This window comes from Hyperolius riggenbachi, chromosome 10 (genome assembly GCF_040937935.1).
Source record: "Hyperolius riggenbachi isolate aHypRig1 chromosome 10, aHypRig1.pri, whole genome shotgun sequence".
Lineage (NCBI taxonomy): Eukaryota > Metazoa > Chordata > Amphibia > Anura > Hyperoliidae > Hyperolius > Hyperolius riggenbachi.
This window is the reverse complement of record NC_090655.1, coordinates 37578257-37598360: the sequence shown is the minus strand read 5'-3', so window position 1 is coordinate 37598360 and position 20104 is coordinate 37578257. Positions and strand designations below refer to the sequence as shown.

General features: G+C 43.0%; 1 protein-coding gene across 7 annotated transcripts in view; it reads left to right on the top strand.

Annotated features, from left to right (window-relative positions):
• The window catches only part of BLNK (B cell linker), a 319789-nt gene that overhangs the window by 262383 nt on the left and 37302 nt on the right, over positions 1-20104 (top strand). For all 7 annotated transcript variants that reach the window (XM_068258679.1, XM_068258680.1, XM_068258681.1 and 4 more), the window contains 5 exons: positions 511-695; positions 2696-2777; positions 4345-4419; positions 14765-14790; positions 17867-17889. In XM_068258679.1, the coding sequence (XP_068114780.1) occupies positions 511-695; positions 2696-2777; positions 4345-4419; positions 14765-14790; positions 17867-17889 (391 nt within the window). The remainder of the gene's footprint in view (positions 1-510; positions 696-2695; positions 2778-4344; positions 4420-14764; positions 14791-17866; positions 17890-20104) is intronic.

Genomic DNA, 20104 nt, shown 5'->3' with positions numbered 1-20104 from the left:
CAACTGATGAGCAAGGTAATATCCATGTTTTCTTATGGCTCAAGTGGGCGATATTACAGTTTAACAGTGTGCTGACCAGGAAGCTGTTGTGGGGTAATGCCCATTTTCAAAATGGAGGACAGAAAATTCCATTGATCATAGTGGACAAACGGGACATGGGAGAGGAGAAAGAGAGCGACTAGTAGACTTCACAGGAGGTAAGTATGACCTGTGCATGCTTATTTTGACTTTAAATTTTCTGTTCAGGTTTGCTTTAAGTAAAACACATATAGTGGGAAGTGAGCCATAGGAAAACATGGGCATTACTTTCAAAATCAGTTGTCCTTTCACTTTTATAACTGAGACCAACTGATTTTATGCTTTCTTGTAACCCAAATGTGTATTTTGTCATAAAATGTATTTATGCTGGCTAGTTCTATTTGTTAGAAAGCATTTTTTAGTTTTGCTCATTCTATTTAAGCTGCATGTGTATACTGTAGTTTTTATGTGGTTTTTTTTAATAATTTACAGATAAGAAAAGCAACATACTAAACAGACCACTACCTAAACCAATAGATACTTTGCCAAAGCCACCACCACCACCACCACCGAATGCTCCAAACAAGGCTTTACCAAACCCGTTCCCAAAGCCCAGAACTCAACAACTTGTAGTACCACCTCTTCCGAAGAAACCAACAATCACAGAGGATGACGATGTAAGGGTCTACTACTAACAGGATCTTTCATTTTGTTGTCTGTGAGAAGTAGCATTAGGCCCTATTTACACTTAACCTCCCTGGCAGTTTGATTATCTCCAGATTTTAGGGTCTAAAAAAATTGCACCAATTTTTTTAGCATGCTTATAGATACTGACAAATCAGGGGGAAAAAAATCACACCGCAGTGAGATCTGCAGCAGCCCAGCATTTACGGTACTCACATCCTTGAGATCCAGCGTACAATTCTCCCTCTGTTCTCTGGGTAGAGCTGTAACCCTGTAGTGAGATTGCCATCTGTCGTCATGACGACAGATGGCAACCTCAGCAGGGGGATGCAGAGCCTCTGAAGACAGGAAGGAGAATAGCTGCTGGCGTCTGGATCCCGAGGGAAGCGAGCTAAAACGTACGCTGCACTCTGCATAGAGCTCCCAGTGGCTACCACGAGTCAGGCTTAGGATTACCCCTCCTGGCTGCCTTTTTTCACCCCAAGCCTGACTCGGACTTACAGCCAGGGGCCCATATCCAATTCACTTTTTCTCCCGACTTTTCTCCTAGGTGATATTTTGACACCTTGTCATAAAATACATTTTAAACCACCAACACGTGAGAAATTGCTCAAAATAATTTTGATAGTGCTCTTCCACTAACATTTGGGTACTTTTTTCAATTGTAAAATGCTAAAAATTTATTTTCAAGAGAAGATGCAAATTCTCTCCTAGGAGATCAGGGGGGTTAATGCGTTGCATCAAATTGCGTCCCATTTTGGCAGTGGTTTGCGACGCAACGCACACATTGGCTTCAATTCATCAGGTATTATCGCATACGGTAATGCTGAAAACAGCTGACGTTACTGAGCGCTTAGGATAATACACAGGAATGCGTTTGATCATTACCGGCTGTTGCTATAACCAGCTTCGAAAGGCTTCCGTGTGGATATCCCTCTGACTGACAGCCACAGAGAGCCAATAGGGAGAGTTTTCTCTCTCCTACAAGCCCCTGTCTCCATGATAGGAAGCACAGGCCTTGCCGGGGGGGGGGGGGGGGGGGGGGGGAAGGGGGACGTGCTGTGCCTGCGCATTAGCACAGATCCATTCGTACTTCAGCAGAAAAAGCAGTGCTCTATCGAGTCCGTGGTGCTGCACAGGCGGCAATGGCTCATGCATGTGCAGCAGCATGGACCCGCTAGTGCTTCGATCGATCGGATCATTGCTACTGTGTATGCGTAGAGAGGACATTGCTGGAATGGGTCATTGGAGGAGGGCAGGGGGAACCTCTGGAAACTGAAATCTGATACTTACCTGGGAAGAGGGGAGGATTCAGAGGCTTTCCCCGTCCCCCTCCATTAGGCCGTTCCAGTGCTGAGACCCCCAATGTAATCTATAGGTCCACACACCCGGGAACCCGTGGTGAGAGGGATATTAAGCCTGCCATATTTATTTCCTTGTAAACAATGCCAGTTGCCTGGCCGCCCTGTTGATCTGCCATGCAACTGGTATTGTTTGAAAGGAAATAAATATGGCAGCCTCCATATCTCTCCCGTCTTGTGTTCCCTTTAAAACCATACTACTCTGCAAAGCAGCTGGTTTCCACCTTCTGGATCATAAAGTTATTCTATATAGTTTACTCTAGTTACTGTAGTTACTCTGTTTCCCCGTATTTTCGTGGGTTTCCTCTGGGCACTGTGGTTTCCTCCCACATCCCCAAAACATACAGATAAGTTAATTGGCTTCCCCCTAAAAATTGGCCTTAGACTATGATCCATGCACTACACGATACATACATGGACATATGACCATGGTAGGGATTAGATTGTGAGCCCCTCTGAGGGACAGTTAGTGACAAGACTATATACTCTGTACAGCTCTGAGTAATATGTCGGCGCTATATAAATACATAAATACAATTTCTCTATTTTCCTTCTGTCCTGTGCAAGAGAATTCTGCTTGGCTCGAAAGAAAAAAGTATTTTACATTGTTTACATCCATTTTATTATTTCAGGACTACATCAATCCAGATGAGGTTGATAATTATATTGATCCAAACGAAAATCCGAGTCCAAGTCCTAGTCCCGGTTATAAACGTAAGAACTTCTGTTGATGTTCATAGATTTTAGCTTAAAAAAAACACACAACAAAACTTTTTTGCTCAAACTTAAGTCATGCACAGTAAACAGAAGATATGACTAAATACAGCACCACACCTATATATGTTCAAAAATATAGCAAAATTTATTAATCATCATAAGTCATTCACAGACTACATTTTTATTACCCAGACTCATCATGTGTCATCATTGGACATGATTCACAAAGCTTTTTCACCTGTTTTTTTCTCTGTTTTCACTTTATGTTACGTTTTTAACGTGTACCAGAACTGAACGAATAATAAGAACTTCCTCCAGCCCCATAAACACTGCTGAGTCCCTCGCCGTCCTCCCGTGGTCTGACGTTCAGCCGCGATCAGCCCCGGTAACAGGCTCGGTAGTGTCAGTCGTTTTCTGCGCATGCACAGACGGCCACGACTGACGCGACTGAGCCAGTTACCAGGGCTGATCACGGCTGAATGGCAGAGGACGGCAAGGGACTCACAGTGCTTATGGAGTTGGAGAAAGCCCCGGATAAGTATTGATTTTTACTACTCGTTTAGCTCTGGTTTACTTTAAAGGGATACTGTAGGGGGTCGGGGGAAAATGAGTTGAACTTACCCGGGGCTTCTTATGGTCCCCCGCAGACATCCTGTGTTGGCGCAGCCACTCACCGATGCTCCGGCCCCGCCTCCAGTTCACTTCTGGAATTTCTGACTTTAAAGTCAGAAAACCACTGCGCCTGCGTTGCCATGCCCTCACTCCGCTGATGTCACCAGGAGTGTGCTGCGCAGACACAGACCATACTGGGCCTGCGCTGTGCGCTCTTGGTGACATCAGCGGGATCGAGGACACGGTAACGCAGGCGCAGTGGTTTTCAGACTTTAAAGTCTGAAATTCCAGAAGTGAACCGGAGGCGGGGCCGGAGCATCTGTGAGTGGCTGCGCCAACACAGGATGTCTGCGGGGGACCGGTAGAAGCCGCTGGTAAGTTCAACTCATTTTCCCCTGACCCCCCTACAGTATCCCTTTAAGCCTTGTACAAGCCTTCAATTTTGATTGGCCAATTTTATCATCTCCATGTAGTATGAAGGAGAAGAGATACTGAATACTATGAGCAGATTGTGTAGGCAAATCCTCCTATTATATAGAGCTAAAAAACTGGTTAGTAATTGGCCAATCAAAATTAGACACTGTACCAGGCTTAAAGCCTGATACACATTTTCCATTATGATTGGCCAATCACTGACCAATTTTACTTCCTGCATGATGGTTCACCTACACAATCTGCCCATAGTATTCGATATGTTGACCCTCATACTACATGGGAGTAATTAAAATTGGTCAGTGATTGGCCAATCATAATTGAAAGTGTGTACCAGGCTTTAGTCTGTGGAGCTATGCATGGCAGGTTTTTTTTTCGGATCACTAGTTCTTTTCTCACTACTCCATACCAAACCAAAGAACAAGTAAAGCTGTAAAATAATCCAGGCTGCAGGACTTCTTGGGTTGGTATGTGAACACCTGGTTATATATAGGTTAATGTTTTACTTTTGTTTTTCCAGCTCCTGTTGTGAACAGAGCAAGTAAACCAGGTCAATCGCCTCCTGCAAGGACTCAAACTCGGGTAGAAGATCCAGGTAAAAATGTTTTTTCAAAAATGTAATTACTTATTGGAGATGCAATACTTACCTGTACATTGCTCCTCAGTGTTAATGGATACCCGAAGTGACATGATGAGATAGACATGTGTATGTACAGTGCCTAGCACACAAATAACTATGCTGTGTTTCTTTTTTTCTTTCTCTGCCTGAAAGAGTTAAATATCAGGTATGTAAGTGGCTGGCTGACTCAGTCCTGACTCAGACCTGACTCAGACAGGAAGTGACTACAGTGGGCCCTTACTGATAAGAAATTCCCATTTTTACCGATTTGTTGCTCTCAGAAGCCAGGAAAGTGTTTTATAGTTGGAATTTCTTATCAGTGAGGGTCACACTGTAGTCACTTCCTGTCAGCCACTTACATACCTGATATTTAACTCTTTCAGACAGAGAAAGGAAAAAAGGAGCACATCATAGTTATTTGTTTGCTAGGCATTGTACAAACACATGTCTATCTCATCATGTCACTTTGGGTACCCTTTAAAGACAAGCAGACGTATTAAAAGGTCCTGCTGGAACCTCTTAATGGCTCCAGGACGTTTTTATACATCAAGCAGCGCTGCTGCGCGTGTCCCCGTGCACGCTTACGCATGCTCCCGCACGTGCGTGCTCCCGTTCCCGTGCGTGTGCACATGAGAAAAGTAAAACAAAAAACACAACATAGACAAAAAAACACCTTTTTTTCCAAATAATATACTGTCACTATACTTTGTATTAGGGAGATAATTCAAATTTTGTAATAACCAGGACAAATGGGTAGATAAAATTTGTGGGTTTTATGTACAGTAGCAGTGTTTATATTATAACTATAGGGGATGTAATTGGAGAAATAGTGTTTTTTCATTTTTTTCCCTTGTTTTTCCCTTTAAAATGCATAGAAAATAAAGTAATTACTGAAAACAAATAACCCCCCAAAAAATTGATGGTGAAAAAAGCCAAGATATAATTTCATTGTGATTAGTAGTGATTAAGCTATTGGCAAATGAAAGGTATGAGCACTGAAATGTGAAAATCGCTCTTGTCCGTTAGGGTAAAAACCCCTTTGGGGTGAAGTGGATAAAAAAAAAAGATTATCAGATAACCAAATACATATATTTTTTGTTAAATAATAAGAATAATAAAAAGTTTGGGCTATGTTGGGGCTATTTGTGTCCCCATTGCAGTACCTGACACTTGATTACAGAGATAGCTGTGCAGCTACTAGGAAGAGATGTCCGTAAATAAATATGCTGGCAGCACAAGGAATATACAAGAAGAATATGTGGAAGCGGATAAAAATGAAGGCCACACTGTACTGTCAAACCTTTCAGTTGGCTTGTATTCCTATTCTATGTGCTAGGTTTGTGTCCTAAAATTCCCCAGTGGTAATGGTGATTTTGAGGCTCTTTTTGTTGTGATTAGATCTACAATGGGAAGGCCAGGTCGGCTGTTCATATTAGATTGTCATGAATTCAGCCACTGTCACAGTCTCTGACCCATCTCGCCAACATAAAGTATTTTGGGTTATCATTTCTCACATAGACTAAGGGCTGTGCCACACCACCGAGCACTTTTCGATCTGTATTGTTATTTTAAAAAATGCTCCCATTGACTTGCATTAAAATTGTGTTAAAATCTGCATCCGCTGCAATCACGATTTTTTTTTTTAAATTAAAAACGGGTCAAAAGCACTCGGCTGAGTGTTTCTGCCCTCGGATACACCACATAGAGGATATGCAGGATAATGTACCTTTAACATTATTTACCTGCTGAATGCAAGATGCCATCAGCAATTTGTGGTGTGTATATAGAATCCTACGTCCTTCGCATCCAGACTTATGTACCATTTTCTGATGGGTGGTTCAAGGCACTGTGGAAAATGTGGTTTATTCTGTTAAAGGGGTTTAAAACTCTGACTACATTTTCAACAAAAATGTGTTTTCCTACTTTTCATAACCCATACAATTATATTTGCTTTTGTGCACAAGTATTATTATTCATTTAGATATAACTTCCCAAAGTTCAGTTAATTTACTTTGAAAGCTGCTGGTGCATTTTATTTATAACTGTTGTCATTCTGTTGTAAATGCTGCCAGCAGTGATTTCTGACCTGTTTCACCCCAGGACTCATCAGCTGAAGTCCTGCACAGCCAGAGAATGTTTACATAAATGTATTAAGTAAAGAATGTGTACACAAGATAAGATTATAAGCAGTTCGATGTGGGTTCTCCCTGCAGAAGAAAGAGTCAGCCCTGTGATGTAACCCTTTGAATGCTTTTTTACTAAAAAAGAACATTGTGTTAGTATATTATGCTGTTAATAATCTTTTAACGCAAAGAAGAAATTCTGGGTTATATTCCGCTTTAAGCATAATTTTAAGGTGAAGAGTTGTTTTAGGTTCTGGTTAAAGCAAACCTCTGGTCTCGGAATAAACCTTCACCTGCAGGTAAAAGAAAAGTATAGACACCCCTCCCCAGGAAGGCTCTCTTTAGTCTCAGGTCCTCCTTTTCTTTATTTTGCCTGGGTCATATTTTTGCCTCAACTGAAAAAGCTGTGATAATCCTCCAACCATCTGTCACACTTCTCTCTTAAAGTGAACCCGACGTGAAAATAAACTGAAGAACTAAACAATTGATTTTGTCTTCCTACTCCTAAAATTGACTTTTATTTTTTATATATCCCATGGATTTATTTTATATTTAAACATTTACAAAGTACATTCAATGTTTTGTTGCCTCAGCTCACTGGCAGTCTATTAAGTTTCTTATCTCCTTCTGCCCTCAGAAGTTGTATTCTGCCTGGAAAACTTTTATAGAAGAAGTATGGGGCAGTGAAAACCCCCCAAGGGTGCGATCTGGCCACCTGTTGTTCACTCGGGTGCTCCCAAATAAAGTCCACTAAAAAAACATATAAAGAAAAGGGGCGCTCTGAGACTCCCAGAATTGCAATAGAACGTTCGAGCAGGGGAGGTCTCACCTGATCGTCTTTTGGCTGGCACAGCGTACACAGCCACGATAAGCCTGCGTCCCTCTATGCCTAGCCGGGGACCGGGCTCTCTGCAGCGGCAAAAACGGAAGTGACGTCACTCTCCTCAATCCTCCTCACAGCTATCACTAAGGAAATCAGGACGCTTGCTCCAGCTCACGCTGCGCGCTGGGCAAGGCTTGTGTCTCCACGTGCGGGTGGGTGGTGCAAGGGTAAAAGGTCGCTAGTATTGCAGTGTAATCAAGGGGATGAAAATATAAGAGGGATAAAAGGTTTTTATTTAAAACCGACAACGCGTTTCGTGGAAGAACATCCTCCGCTTTTTCAAGTCAGTAATCCATCATTCAAAAGGGCACAGTTCATTATTTAGCAAAGCATCATAAAGAAACAACCAATGGGCTTTGTGTGGGCAGTGATGTAAATACCATATTACTCCTAAAAGCCTGCTACTTGATGTATTACCCCAAAGAGAGGTACCAAGAATGTATCCAGACCCATACAATACACGAGAACTGTCCCCAGTACAGCGCTGCACATGTAATTAGATGGTGATTTCGCCATCTAACAGTCTCCCAAGCAGCAATGGCCGCTCGGAGACTGAAGGCGGGGTGGAGCTCCGCCCCCCGAGCAGGAGATGCGCACGCAGCCTGTGCGTGATCTCCTGCAAAATGCAGCCCCAGGACTTGACACCGATTGGCGTTAGGCGGTCCAGGGGCTGCCGCCGTGGCCACACCCATCGGCGTTAGGCAGTCCCCAGGAGGTTAATGTTTTGCACTGTACATACACTTGTTTATCTCATCATGTCACGTCACCTCGGGTACACTTTAAGATAGCTTGTCCCATTCCTTTTTGTAATCGGTGGTACGGGATGTTAATGGAGAAAAGCTAACTGGAAAGGCATCTATCCCCATAGTTGAAGTTATTGGAGACACCAGCAAATGGTCTTAGAAATAAAGCAGACAATCACTGAAGGGCCTCTCTCTCCTCCTCCGTGCAATGAATGGGCCCATGCAATTTACAACTGACATGAGGATTCTAAGAACTCCAGAGTACAGATCTATACACTGTTGCTATGTTTTCCAGCAAGCATAATTTTAATTGTTTTAATCTGTTAGAGAGTTAAATCTGCTGCAAACTAAGTACCCCGGAACCGAGACCACATTTACTAGATGAAGCCCATGGTGGGCTAGATTACCTCCTCCTGAGGGTGCTGCCGCTACTCGTTGTCATCAGAGTCCAGCATCCACTCCACCGTTCCTGATCCTTTTCCTGTTAGACTGGAAACCTCCATAGTCAAATCCTAAAACCAGCTCTCCCTAATTCAGGAACTGTGTAGGCGCAAGTCCCAAAGCATGTGAAAGCAAATACTCGTCCATGAGCACCCGCACAGTGCATAATTGCTCTGCTCCGCTCAGAGGAACTTCCAGGAATTTTACCGCGAATATTCATACGTTTTCACATAAAATCCATGTAAAAGCACACAGGCACAGACCTGGTTAAATTTGCATACTTATATGCGAAAACATATGTGAATTTGTGGTAAAATTTGCATCCACATGCGAATTCGTTTTCACGGTTTCCGTGACGAATTTGCACCGCACAAGTGGAAACGGGCCCTCATACGAATAATCGCTCATAAACGTTCATTCACCAAATTGTATTATCAGTGGCTCCCATTAAACATCTTGTTGAAAAATCCTGGCGTACATACAATATTACCTTTAGAAAAGTTCCCATAAGCAATTAATCCATTAAATATGATGCAACAGTTTGTAAATTACGATACACTAGGCTGTGTAGTGACTATTGTAAAATACTCAGGCTTTTTTTTTCCTTGTTCTCTTTCATATTCTACAATGGGAGATGTTTTAGAGCCGCAGCTAATAACGAGTTATAACAATAGGTTTGGACTGTGTTGTTAAACGAGTTCAAATCATGGCTATGCCTTGTGCTAACTTAGCATTAAAGGATTATGTCCTTGTGATACAGCTACTTTTGAGTGGTGCGCCTTACAATGAAAGGGTGTGTCTGCATAGAACTAATATTTAAAGAGAGTGTAAAGTGATTTATTTCTTTGTTATATTTATTAGCTTTAACGCTAAGAATAGAATGTGTTTTAATAAGAGAAAAAAAATAAATATGACCAAATGAAATGCGATTTAAGTTTAATGCCCAACCTGCTGGTCTATAACTCCAAGCTTTGTGCAAGCACATCTCCACAGAGCATATATATGAACTGGCCGCCAGGAGACTTGGGTGCAGGATACAACGGTATATGGCTTATCCTGCTGAATTATGCCCCCTTTGTACCTCATGCCCCCTTGTACCTCTTGTGTCTCCCTGTGTCCTCCATGTGCCCCCATTGTGTCCTCCTGTGCCCGCCTCTGTCCTCCTTGTGCCCTCTTGTTTCCTCCTCTATGCCCTTTCGTGTCCCTGTGTCCTCCTCTGCACTCCCTGCATTTGGACTATAAGACGCAGTGACTTTTTCTCTTATGGTCCTAAAAATTCAGTATGTATAAATAAGCTCCTTAGCCAATTAAGTCACCAGTCTTCTTTTCCCAGTCTGCATAGTATGATTACTTGGTGTAAACAACCCCTACCTAAGAAGTTTGCAGAGAGAGAAAGTCTAGCTCAATGGCGTTTATTCTCACGGGCCTGGGAATTAGGACAGTAGTCTCAACAGGAACATATTTGGTAACACTACACTTTTATTCTCCATTTCTCAGAGTCCTGCCTTCACACCCTAGTTGTACCTCACTTTGTTTAAACTAGGAAGCATTTTTGTTGTTGGTGTACAGCTGAAATCTGAACCAGTGAAGTTGCCCTCTCCTCATCCGGCTCAGATGTTCATGTAACTATTGTAGCAACTAATGAGTGCACATGATAAGGACATGCAGAGATTGTAATATATCCTCTATACGGGAATGATGCATGCATTATATTTTCGCGGAATTGGACTGTAAAATAAATTGTATTTTTGCATAGTGTCATAAGGTCCCTCGTCTGTATAATTATAAGTGTCCTTGATAGCTAAACACACCTCCAGAACGGCTGGAATGCAATGATGTGTCAGCTTGTTATAGAGGGACATTTATCAAGAGTGTCTGAGAACTAATATTAGTAGGTTTTTAGAAATCCGTGCAGAACTGTCTCAGACATCCTAAGAAATCACTAAATAGTGCAGATTCCTTCTTAAACTGTTAGGAATAGGAGGAGTTAGGAATGTTTCTCAGACAGTGCAGTGTGTGAGGGAAATTGCTGTTGCTGATGTAACCAATACCTCTGTTGTATTGCATCAATGCCCAGCACTGGAAGGGTTAAAGAAACTCTGAAGTCTCATAAAATTCAGCGTTTTATTGCAAAAATGTCTTTAACATTATAGCCCTAACTAAAACGCCGCATCCCTGCGGCTGAAATCTAACTATATTCCCCCTAACTCCCCCCCCCCCTCCCTCTCCCCGCAAAATCCACGACTTTCTTGGTCATGGACAGGGATGCTCAAATTCGGATTCGGGAGATACCCTGATAGTTGCGATCCGGATATCTCCCAGTAAACCTGTGCGGGCTGGGGGGTCAAGCTTACCTGTCTGACGTCTTCTTCGTTCCGTCCCTGGCGCCTCCCACAATGTGGCCCACGTGGTGGTCACGTGACTACAAACACTTCCTCCTTCCGGGTTGGAGGAAGTGTTTGTAGTCATGTGATGCGCATGGACGGCATCGTGAGAGGTGCCAAGGGACGGACCGAAGATGTCACAGGTAAGCTTGACTACCCCCCCCCCCCCCCTCCCGCCCAAACCGCTCAGGTTTACTGAGAGATATCCAGATAGCAACTATCCGGGTATCTCCCGAGTCCGAATTTGAGCATCCCTAGTCGTGGATTTTGCTGCTGGAGGAGGCAGAGCTTTCAGCCGCAGCTCTACCTCCTTACGCGTGTCATCAGCGCGTATCTCCGTCTCTCCCCTGCCCCTCTCAGTGAAGGAAGACTGAGAGGGTCGGGTGGAGGCAGCGATCCGGCGCTGATAGACGCGTGGAGAGGCAGAGCTGTAGCTGAAAGCTCTGCCTGTCATGGAAGCGCTGCCCGGATTGCCCCCGGGGAGTTTGGGGGGATTTAGTTAATTACAGCCACGGGGATGCAGCGTTTTAGTTAGGGCTATAATGTTAGAGACATTTTTGCAATAAAAAGCTGAATTTTATGAGACTTCAGAGTCTCTTTAAGCACAGAACAAATCACGTCACAAATCATGTCTAGCCTGCACTGCTGCACTACCTGTAGAACTGTTTGCTATTAAGCACTCCTTAATCTGTGCACGTTTATAAATGCATTTGCACTTTTTTTAACTGTATTGCAGCTCTAGAAATCTATGCTAAACTGCCGCTACTACGTAGCATATGAGAAGTTTCTTATTATCATGCAGAACATTTCCCCTGCTGGTTAGAACAGGGTAAGAAGAAAAAAATAAAAAGTAATGCTTTGTTCAATCTGGCCCACAGAGCCAAACTAATCCAACATGCCTACAGACTGGCAGACTGTCTGTTGATCCTCATAAGAGCATGGATTGATGTCACTATGGGGTAAGACCTGAAATACCCAGAGTTACAGATTGCTAAGCAAGCTCATAGAGCCTCATTAATCCATGCCATGCACTGATGAGGACCAACCACTCCTAAACAGTCTGTATAAACATGTTGGATTAGTGTGGCTCTATAATATTAACAAGCTGACACATCATTGCATTCCAGAGGTTCTGGAGGTGTGTTCAGCTATCAGGGAGTTGCATATTCAGCAGTGATGCATCATGGGAGACGCTCACTCCAATCTGAATTATAGCAAATACCTTTTGTTTTAAGTAGGCAAACCTTTGTTTTTCATAGCATTTTAGTAAGAGTGTTTTTTGGCCCTTTCTAGCCCTTTACACGCTCCTAGGAGTTCTGGTTCACCAAGAGCTTGCTGGGTAATCTGTAACTTAAATGTCCTGTGTCCACTTTTTGATCCTTTCCATCACTTTCCTGTCAAAACAGGAAGTGGGAAAATCTACCCAAGGATGGACAGATAGGGATGAGCTTCCGAATTCCGCAAAATTCTGATCGGAAATCTGCTTTCTGAGGTGGAAATCTGAATTCCCTGTTTATACTACGTTACCAAGACTCAAAAATGTTAGGCCAATCACTTGACTCAGAAGTATTGGATCAGAGTACCAGTATTGTACTGTGGAAAATGAAAAACCATGGAGTTTTTAGAACCACAAGACTCGTAGGTGTTAGGCCAAACAGAGAATGCCGAAATGTACAGCGATTGCCGAACGTAAATGCGGATTACGCATAACAGCGTACATTCCCCAAAAATAGCACTTATTTTTTTCTTTTTACACTTGACCCTATTTACTAAAAAAAAATCCAGCGTGAATTGGAAAGTCGGAAATACAGGTTTGAACAGAAATCGGAAAAACTCTTATCGGAATGTGAAATTACATCGGAATTAGAAATCGACCATCCTTGACAGACAAAGCAAAAGAAAAAAAAAAGCCAACCGTAGAACTGTAGCAAGAGGTATGTGGAGGCTGCCATTTTTATTTCTTTATAAGCAATACTAGTTGCCTGGCAGTCCTGCTGATCCTCTGCTTCTAATACTTATAGCAGAGACGCTGAAGCATGCAGCATATCAGGTGTTTCTGACATTATTGTCAGATCTGACAAGATTAGCTGCATGCTTGTTTCTGGTGTGATTCAGATACTACTGCAGCCAAATAGATCCGCATGGCTGTCAGGAAACTGGTATTGCTTAAAGTGAATGTTTACCGCTTTAAAAATAAAAAAGTCAGATACTCACCTAAGGAGAGGGAAGGCTCGGTCCTAATGAGCCTTCCCTCTCCCAGTGCCCGGTCCCGCACAGGATCCCCCTTATCAGTATTCGACCAGTTCGGTCAAATACTGCCACTTCCGCTGCCGAAGACGGGCCGCTCCATAATACGCATGCGCGAGTGTCCTCTATGACGCAATCGCGCATGCGTAGTATGGAGCGTCCCGTCTTCGGAAGCCTGAGTGCTCCCGAAAACCTCCGAAGTCCCTGCGGCGGCGGACGCGAACGGGTGAGCCAGCGCAGCACCGAAGGCACCGGGAGAGGAGAGGGAAGGCTCATTAGGACCGAGCCTTCCCTCTCCTTAGGTGAGTATCTGACTTTTTTATTTTGATAGCGTTACCCATTGGCTTTAAAAGGAAATAAAAATTGCAGCCTCCATATTCTTCTCACTTCAGTTGTCCTTTAAGCTGCATAAACCCTATGGAAATCCCGGAATGGGGACATCTTTTCAGTGGAAACACAAAGCGCAATGAAAAATGTGTGAGAGACCTGGGGGGAGGGGCTCCTGGTTGACATGTGTCCAAAAAAATAGTGTGATAAAATGATTTGTGGTTTCCACACTTGTTTTGACCCCTGTGTTATGGCGAGTGAGAATGACTTGTTTACACTGAAATTACCCCATTTCCAGCTGTTTTCTTACAATACTGGTTTGAAAATGAAGCAAAAAATAAGAATCTCTGCTATAGCCAAAAAGAAGGAAGACCTTGAGACTGTAAATGTTACAAGACACGAATGTTGGTAGTTTTCAATGTTTTATTAATAGTGAATGTAGAGTTTTGTTTGAAATGTTTTTCTAAATACCGTTTATTGTTAATAAGGTGAAGTCTTCCATGATCACTTGGTCCACATTTATTTTATTTTCATGGCAACAGCTCCATCAAGTGGTCAAAATTGTTGTACGTTATTCTATTTATAAGTCTGCTTTCTATCAGCCTGGCAAGCAGTGAATGAAAGTGGATCCGAGATGAAAAACTAACTATAACAAGTAACTTGTCTATATATCTTATCTAAAGTTTAGATTGTTTACACAGCAAATCTAGCTGCAAACAGCTTTAATAGAATATGATTATTTCTTCCTGTGATACAATGACAGCAGCCATGTTGTTTGTAAACCTTACACAGAGGCAGGCTTATCTGCATGTTGTGTGAAAAAACCTAATTCCCCCCCCCCCCCCTGCTCCTTCCCTCTGCCTCTGAAATCTCTGGCTAGTAATACCTCCCCCTCCTCCTGCCCAGACTGAGCTCCCATGAGCCCTTGCTACTGCCAAGGCTCTCTGAAAACTGTGGGCGAGGCTTGTTTAGTTTACAGAGAATCAGAGTATCAAAACAAAAACAAAAAAGTATTTGGCTTGAGGAATGCCCTATAAACTATATGAAAGGAACACAATTATGCAAGGAGTAAAAGTTCATCTCGGATCCACTTTAAGCTATCAATCCTTTATTATTTGCCTACATGCAGTACTTGCTGTCCTTTTTAACCTTAATGAAATATCTGTCTTACAGATCTTTATGAAGTCCCTGAAAATGAGGTAATTAAAGAAAATGAAATGACCCAAAATATAATTTTCCCTTTTTATGTGTTTATATAAAAAAAAATAACAATGAAATTTACAAACTTGTATTCTTATAAAACTTTTCGTACACATCTATACTATAACATTTTTATAAATACATATATGCACCTCCACGATACAAAAAATTGAGCTGGCCTTTTTGATTAGACACCCTACTACCAATTACTCAATCTGAGAGAGCCTAAGCCAAGGGCAGGGAACCTATGGCTCGGGAGCCAGATGTGGCTCTTTTGATGGTTGCATCTGGCTCACAGACAAATCAGTAGGGGTTGATTCACTAAGCTACACTGCTCAAGCAGCACAGCTTAGTGTGGCAGCGCAAGTAACATTTTCAAAGTAGGCACGCTACTGCTGTAGCATGCATTACTAACTTAATTGCACTACCCCAAAATGAACGGCCGCTCCAATTGTCCCACTCTGGACTCTGTAAGGTCCAGTGACTTTGTAGAACGAGAGCCCCGCACTTTGATTGGCCCAATAGACTGCCTGTCACTTGACAGGCAGCCTATTGGGCCAAAGTGCAGGGATCTCGTTCTACAAAGTGAATCAACCCCCAAGTCAGTTAGCTAATTGTACAAGCTGTTAGTCGGCATTTCTCCTGTCTGGCTGTCGGAGAAACTGCTGATGTTGCTGAAACCCAAGAGAAGCTGAAGACGTGTCTGACACTGCTGCTGCCCGGCGGATCAACTGTATACACATCACCATGGCAACAGGGATGTGAGCCTTACTGTCCCAGTTTGAAACCTATTGTATGGCTCTCACAGAATTACATTTTAAAATATGTGGCGATTATGGCTCTCTCAGCCAAAAAGGTTCCTGACACCTGGCCTAAGCGCTTTGAGTCCTATGGGAGGAAAGTGCGGAAAAAGGTTTATAATTTTATTGTTAAAACTGCCTGCATGCTTTGAAGACTCTTGTGTAAGAGTGTATGTAGGAAAGAGTAAAACTGGTGGGAAAAACAGCGCTTCTCTTCTATGTGAGTCAGTCTGCAGTATGTGAACAATTCTATTCCTAATTGTGCCGGACTTTCTCAGGCAGAAATGTTGGTGATAAATCTGACTGGTTCTTTGGGTGTTAAGATACCTATGATGATACTAATAATAATGCCAACATTTGTATAGCGCTTTTCTCCTGTCAGACTCAAAGCTCTTGAGATGCAGCCACTAGGGGCAGTAGCAATGTTAGAGAGTCTTGCCCAAGGACTCCTTACTGAATAGGTACTGGCTTACTGAATAGGAAGAGCCAAAACTTGAACACAGGTCTCTTATGTCAGACCTTACCCATTACACTATCCAACCACCATATGCACATCTTTGAGTCTGTTGTGGCCATCTCGCCTATCTCACCAATGTGAAATGTAATGATTTTTCCTCCTTCCTTATTCCATATAAATTTGATGCTTTAAGGATACCATAAGGATTTAGCATTGCCAGTGGTGCATTTACTTCTACCAGTCTACCCCAGGGACCATGGGCAGTGTAGTTCTGTGCTAAAAGGAATCCGAGGTGAGTGATATGGAGGCTGGCATTTTTATTTCCTTTTAAACAATGCCTGTTGCCTGACAGTCCTATTGATCTTCTGGCATCAGAAGTGTCTTATGCTGGGAATACACGGATCGTTTTTTCTCCGCTCGATCGATTCCTGCTCGATTCTCTCTATCAGGAATCGAGTGGCAAAACGATTGAACAGGGGATGGAACATGTCGGAAATTATCTATCTAACCACCTATCTGCTGCAAAAACGACTCGTGTATTCCCAGCATTAGGCACAACCCTGAAACTAGCATATGGCTAATCCTGCCAGACTTGAGTAACACCTGATCTGCATGCTTGTTCATGGTCTATTTGTTAAAAATATTAAACACCGTCTTACAGGGACAGCCAGGTAACTTGCATTGTTTAAAAGGAAATAAAAATGGCAATATCCCTCTCACCTCGGGTTCTCTTTAAACAGACTTTAGGTGCCGGAGACACCAGCAAGCGCCCCTACCTTTTACACATATACTACAACATACCTGTTTTTACATTTTCTCTAGCGCTCCCCTTTAAAGTGAACCCATGAGGGAAAAGAAATAAAAGATAAATACTTACCTCAGCAGTCCAGAGGCTTCTGGGTTCTACTGGTGCCCAACATTCCGGTGCTGGGTCTCTCTAAACAAAAACATGTCGGATATGCTCTCATGGCTCCTTTGCCATCCAAGTATGACCTTTTTCGTTCTGGGCATGCACAAGGACTGTCCGCACATGCTCAGTGTAACGAAGCTTCTTGTGCATTGCTTTCTTACTATCTTACTATGTGCGCAAGCCAGCTTCATTTTTCTAGGCATGTGAGGATCGTCCACGCACATGCCCAGCACAAAGACGCTCGTACTTGGACAGGGGTATAGTCACGAAGAAGAGGGTCTTGGACAGCAGCGGTGGGCTCGAGGAGGATCTGGAAAGCTTGTGAAGCACCCAGAGGCTTCTCAGTATGTATTTTTTTTTCCTCCTCGCTGGTTTACTCTAAAATGTAGGTAAAATGAAGAAAAGTGCCCCCGGGGGGGGGGGGGGGGGTACTTGGGAAGGGGAAGTCTCTGGATCCTAATGAGGGACACAGTGCTGGGAACCCCTGAAGATCCATTCTTCAGCGCTGCGCGCTTGCACAGTAGCAGCTTGCCAACAACCATAACTATTCAATGGTCTGCCTGCGCATGCGCACTAGCAGCTTTCCATTCAGGCGCCGGTTAGCTGTCAGCACCTGCGCATTAAAGTGGACCTGATTAGGCTCGGCTGCTTCCACCAGAGGCCAAACAGAAAGCCGCTAGTGCACCTGGGTAGGCAGGCCAATGGATTGTTGTTGTTGTCGGGAAGCTCGGAGGTCTCTGCTCTAGGTTGAGCAGCTGGAAGAGAAGAGGGAAGCCTCATTAGGATCCAGATGCATCCCCCTCCCAAGGCAAGTATCAGTGTTTTGTTAAATAACATGGACAAGACTGCATGACTGCATCACATAAGTAAGGATTATAATTAATTCAGTCTTTCTTCTTTTATTTCAGCCTAAACCATCTCCACCTTCAAGGTATGTATATTTATTTCATGACCATGGCTAGCTGATATTTAACAGTTCAAAAAATTATTTTAAATTTGAACTCTAGGTGGGGCTGTGGCTTGCCTAGGTCATGAGCAGGACATGGTTAGGAGAGCTCCACCTAGACACACCTTCCCACCATTATAATTTTGCACATGGCAGCTTTATCACCAACGCAGAGATGGGAAAGTACCTTGAAACCTAAACTGACTGCAGGTTGGAGTGGAGAAACCTAACATCCTACCTACCCACAGCAAGATTTTACTTGTCAAAATGACAGATGGACGATCGTTCCAACCAATATTGAGTATCTATCTTTTATTTTCAACGGTTTTTATTAGGTTCTCAAAGTAGAACAGGCCTAAGTATGCCGCAACATTGCCCAAGTATCTCGGGCACAATAACAATAGATAAGTATATACAGCAGGGTTAGAGAACCTATGGCTCGGGAGCCAGATGTGGCTCTTTTGATGGTTGCATCTGGCTCACAGACAAATCAGTAGGGGTTAATTCACTAAGCTACACTGCTCAAGCAATGCAGCTTAGTGTGGCAGCAGAAGTAACATTTTCAAAGTAGGCAAGCTACTGCTGTAGCATACACTACTAACTTACTCACGCTGCCCCCAAAACTTACGGCCGCTTCAATTGTCCCACTCTGGACCTTGTCAGGTCCAGTGACTTTGTAGGACGAGATCACTGCACTTTGTTTGGCCCGGTAGGTTGCCTATCACTTGGCAGGCAGTCTATTGGGCCAAAATGTGGGGCTCTCGTCCTACAAAGTGAATCAACCCCCAAATCAGCTAGCTAATTGTACAAGCTGTTAGTCAGTATTTCTCCAGTCTGGCTCTCGGGGAAATTGCTGATGTTGCTGAAACCCAAGAGAAGCTGAAGTCTGACACTTCCGCTGCCCGGAGGATCAACTGTATACACATCACCATGGCAGCAAAGCTACAAGGCACTCTGCTGCGCATGCACACTCTGCCAGTTTGAAACATATTGTATGGCTCTCACAGAATTACATTTTAAAATATGTGGAGTTTATGGCTCTCTCAGCCAAAAACATTCCTGACCCCTGGACAACTAAGTTAAGGAAAAGAAAGAACAAAAAAAAAGTGCAAATTACTACAAGGGATGTATAACCATAATGTGAGGTAAGTGTACATAGGTATGAATCATCTAAAAAACCTGTGACCCCCTCCACACAAACTCCCCCGCCTTGGCGATCCATGTTGTGTCCATATCTTTTGGAAGTGAGGCATAGTATTGTTATACAGAGCCTATCCCTCATAAAAACATCCATATCCCTCTCAGTGAAGGCAATTTTTTCACTGACTAAAATGGCGTAAACTGATGATCTAAGTCGGCCAAAGCATAAATCTGGTGAATCTATCTTCAAAAGATCTTTAAAGAGACCCTGTAACAAAATTTTCTTCATTATTTCTGCAATCCTGCGATACTCTCAGCATATCACTTGCTATGTCTTTTGTTTGTAAACACTGGATAAAACTGGCAATTACAAGCCACGATTGCAGCAGGTAGAGGCAGAAACAGCACAGAGGGGCCCAGGAGAACATAATGAATAGAATGGTACTCTTTTTATTGTAAGAATTTTACAGTACAGATTCTCTTTAAAGAAAGAACAGTAAACAACCGGTACAGATGGCCGATGTGCAACGATGCTTGTGCATTTTGGAAAGACCATCCTGACTGATGAAGCACCAACCCTCCACCCCGTGGTTACAGATCTTTAAACAATTTTTCCACTTAAGTCTTTTGACCTTCTCTTCATCCTCCTTTGGTTAACAATCCTATCTTTGGTCATCTTCTTGTGGTCCATTGCTGTTGTCTCCATCCCATCCCTAAACCGTTTTAGTATGAAGATTGTGGAAACTTCTTTCATCAGCAGTTTCCAGCTATTCAGTTTCGTAGTGAGTACTTAGCTTTATTTAGGTGCACCAGGCAGAACTGATAAAGAAATGCAAAGTGTAACCCTGCACACCATTTGGTGTAAGCCAAGATGTAAGTTGGGTGCTCAAACACGGTGTACAGAAACATCGCCAACAGTCAATCAAACAAATATCTAATATCGGCACACCAAGTAACTAATCATAAAGTTTGTGTATTTTTTAAATCCACCATTTGGGAACGTCAGAGCTTCATTTTGTCAAGGAAATAAAATATCAACCAGAATCCAATCTGGTCCGTA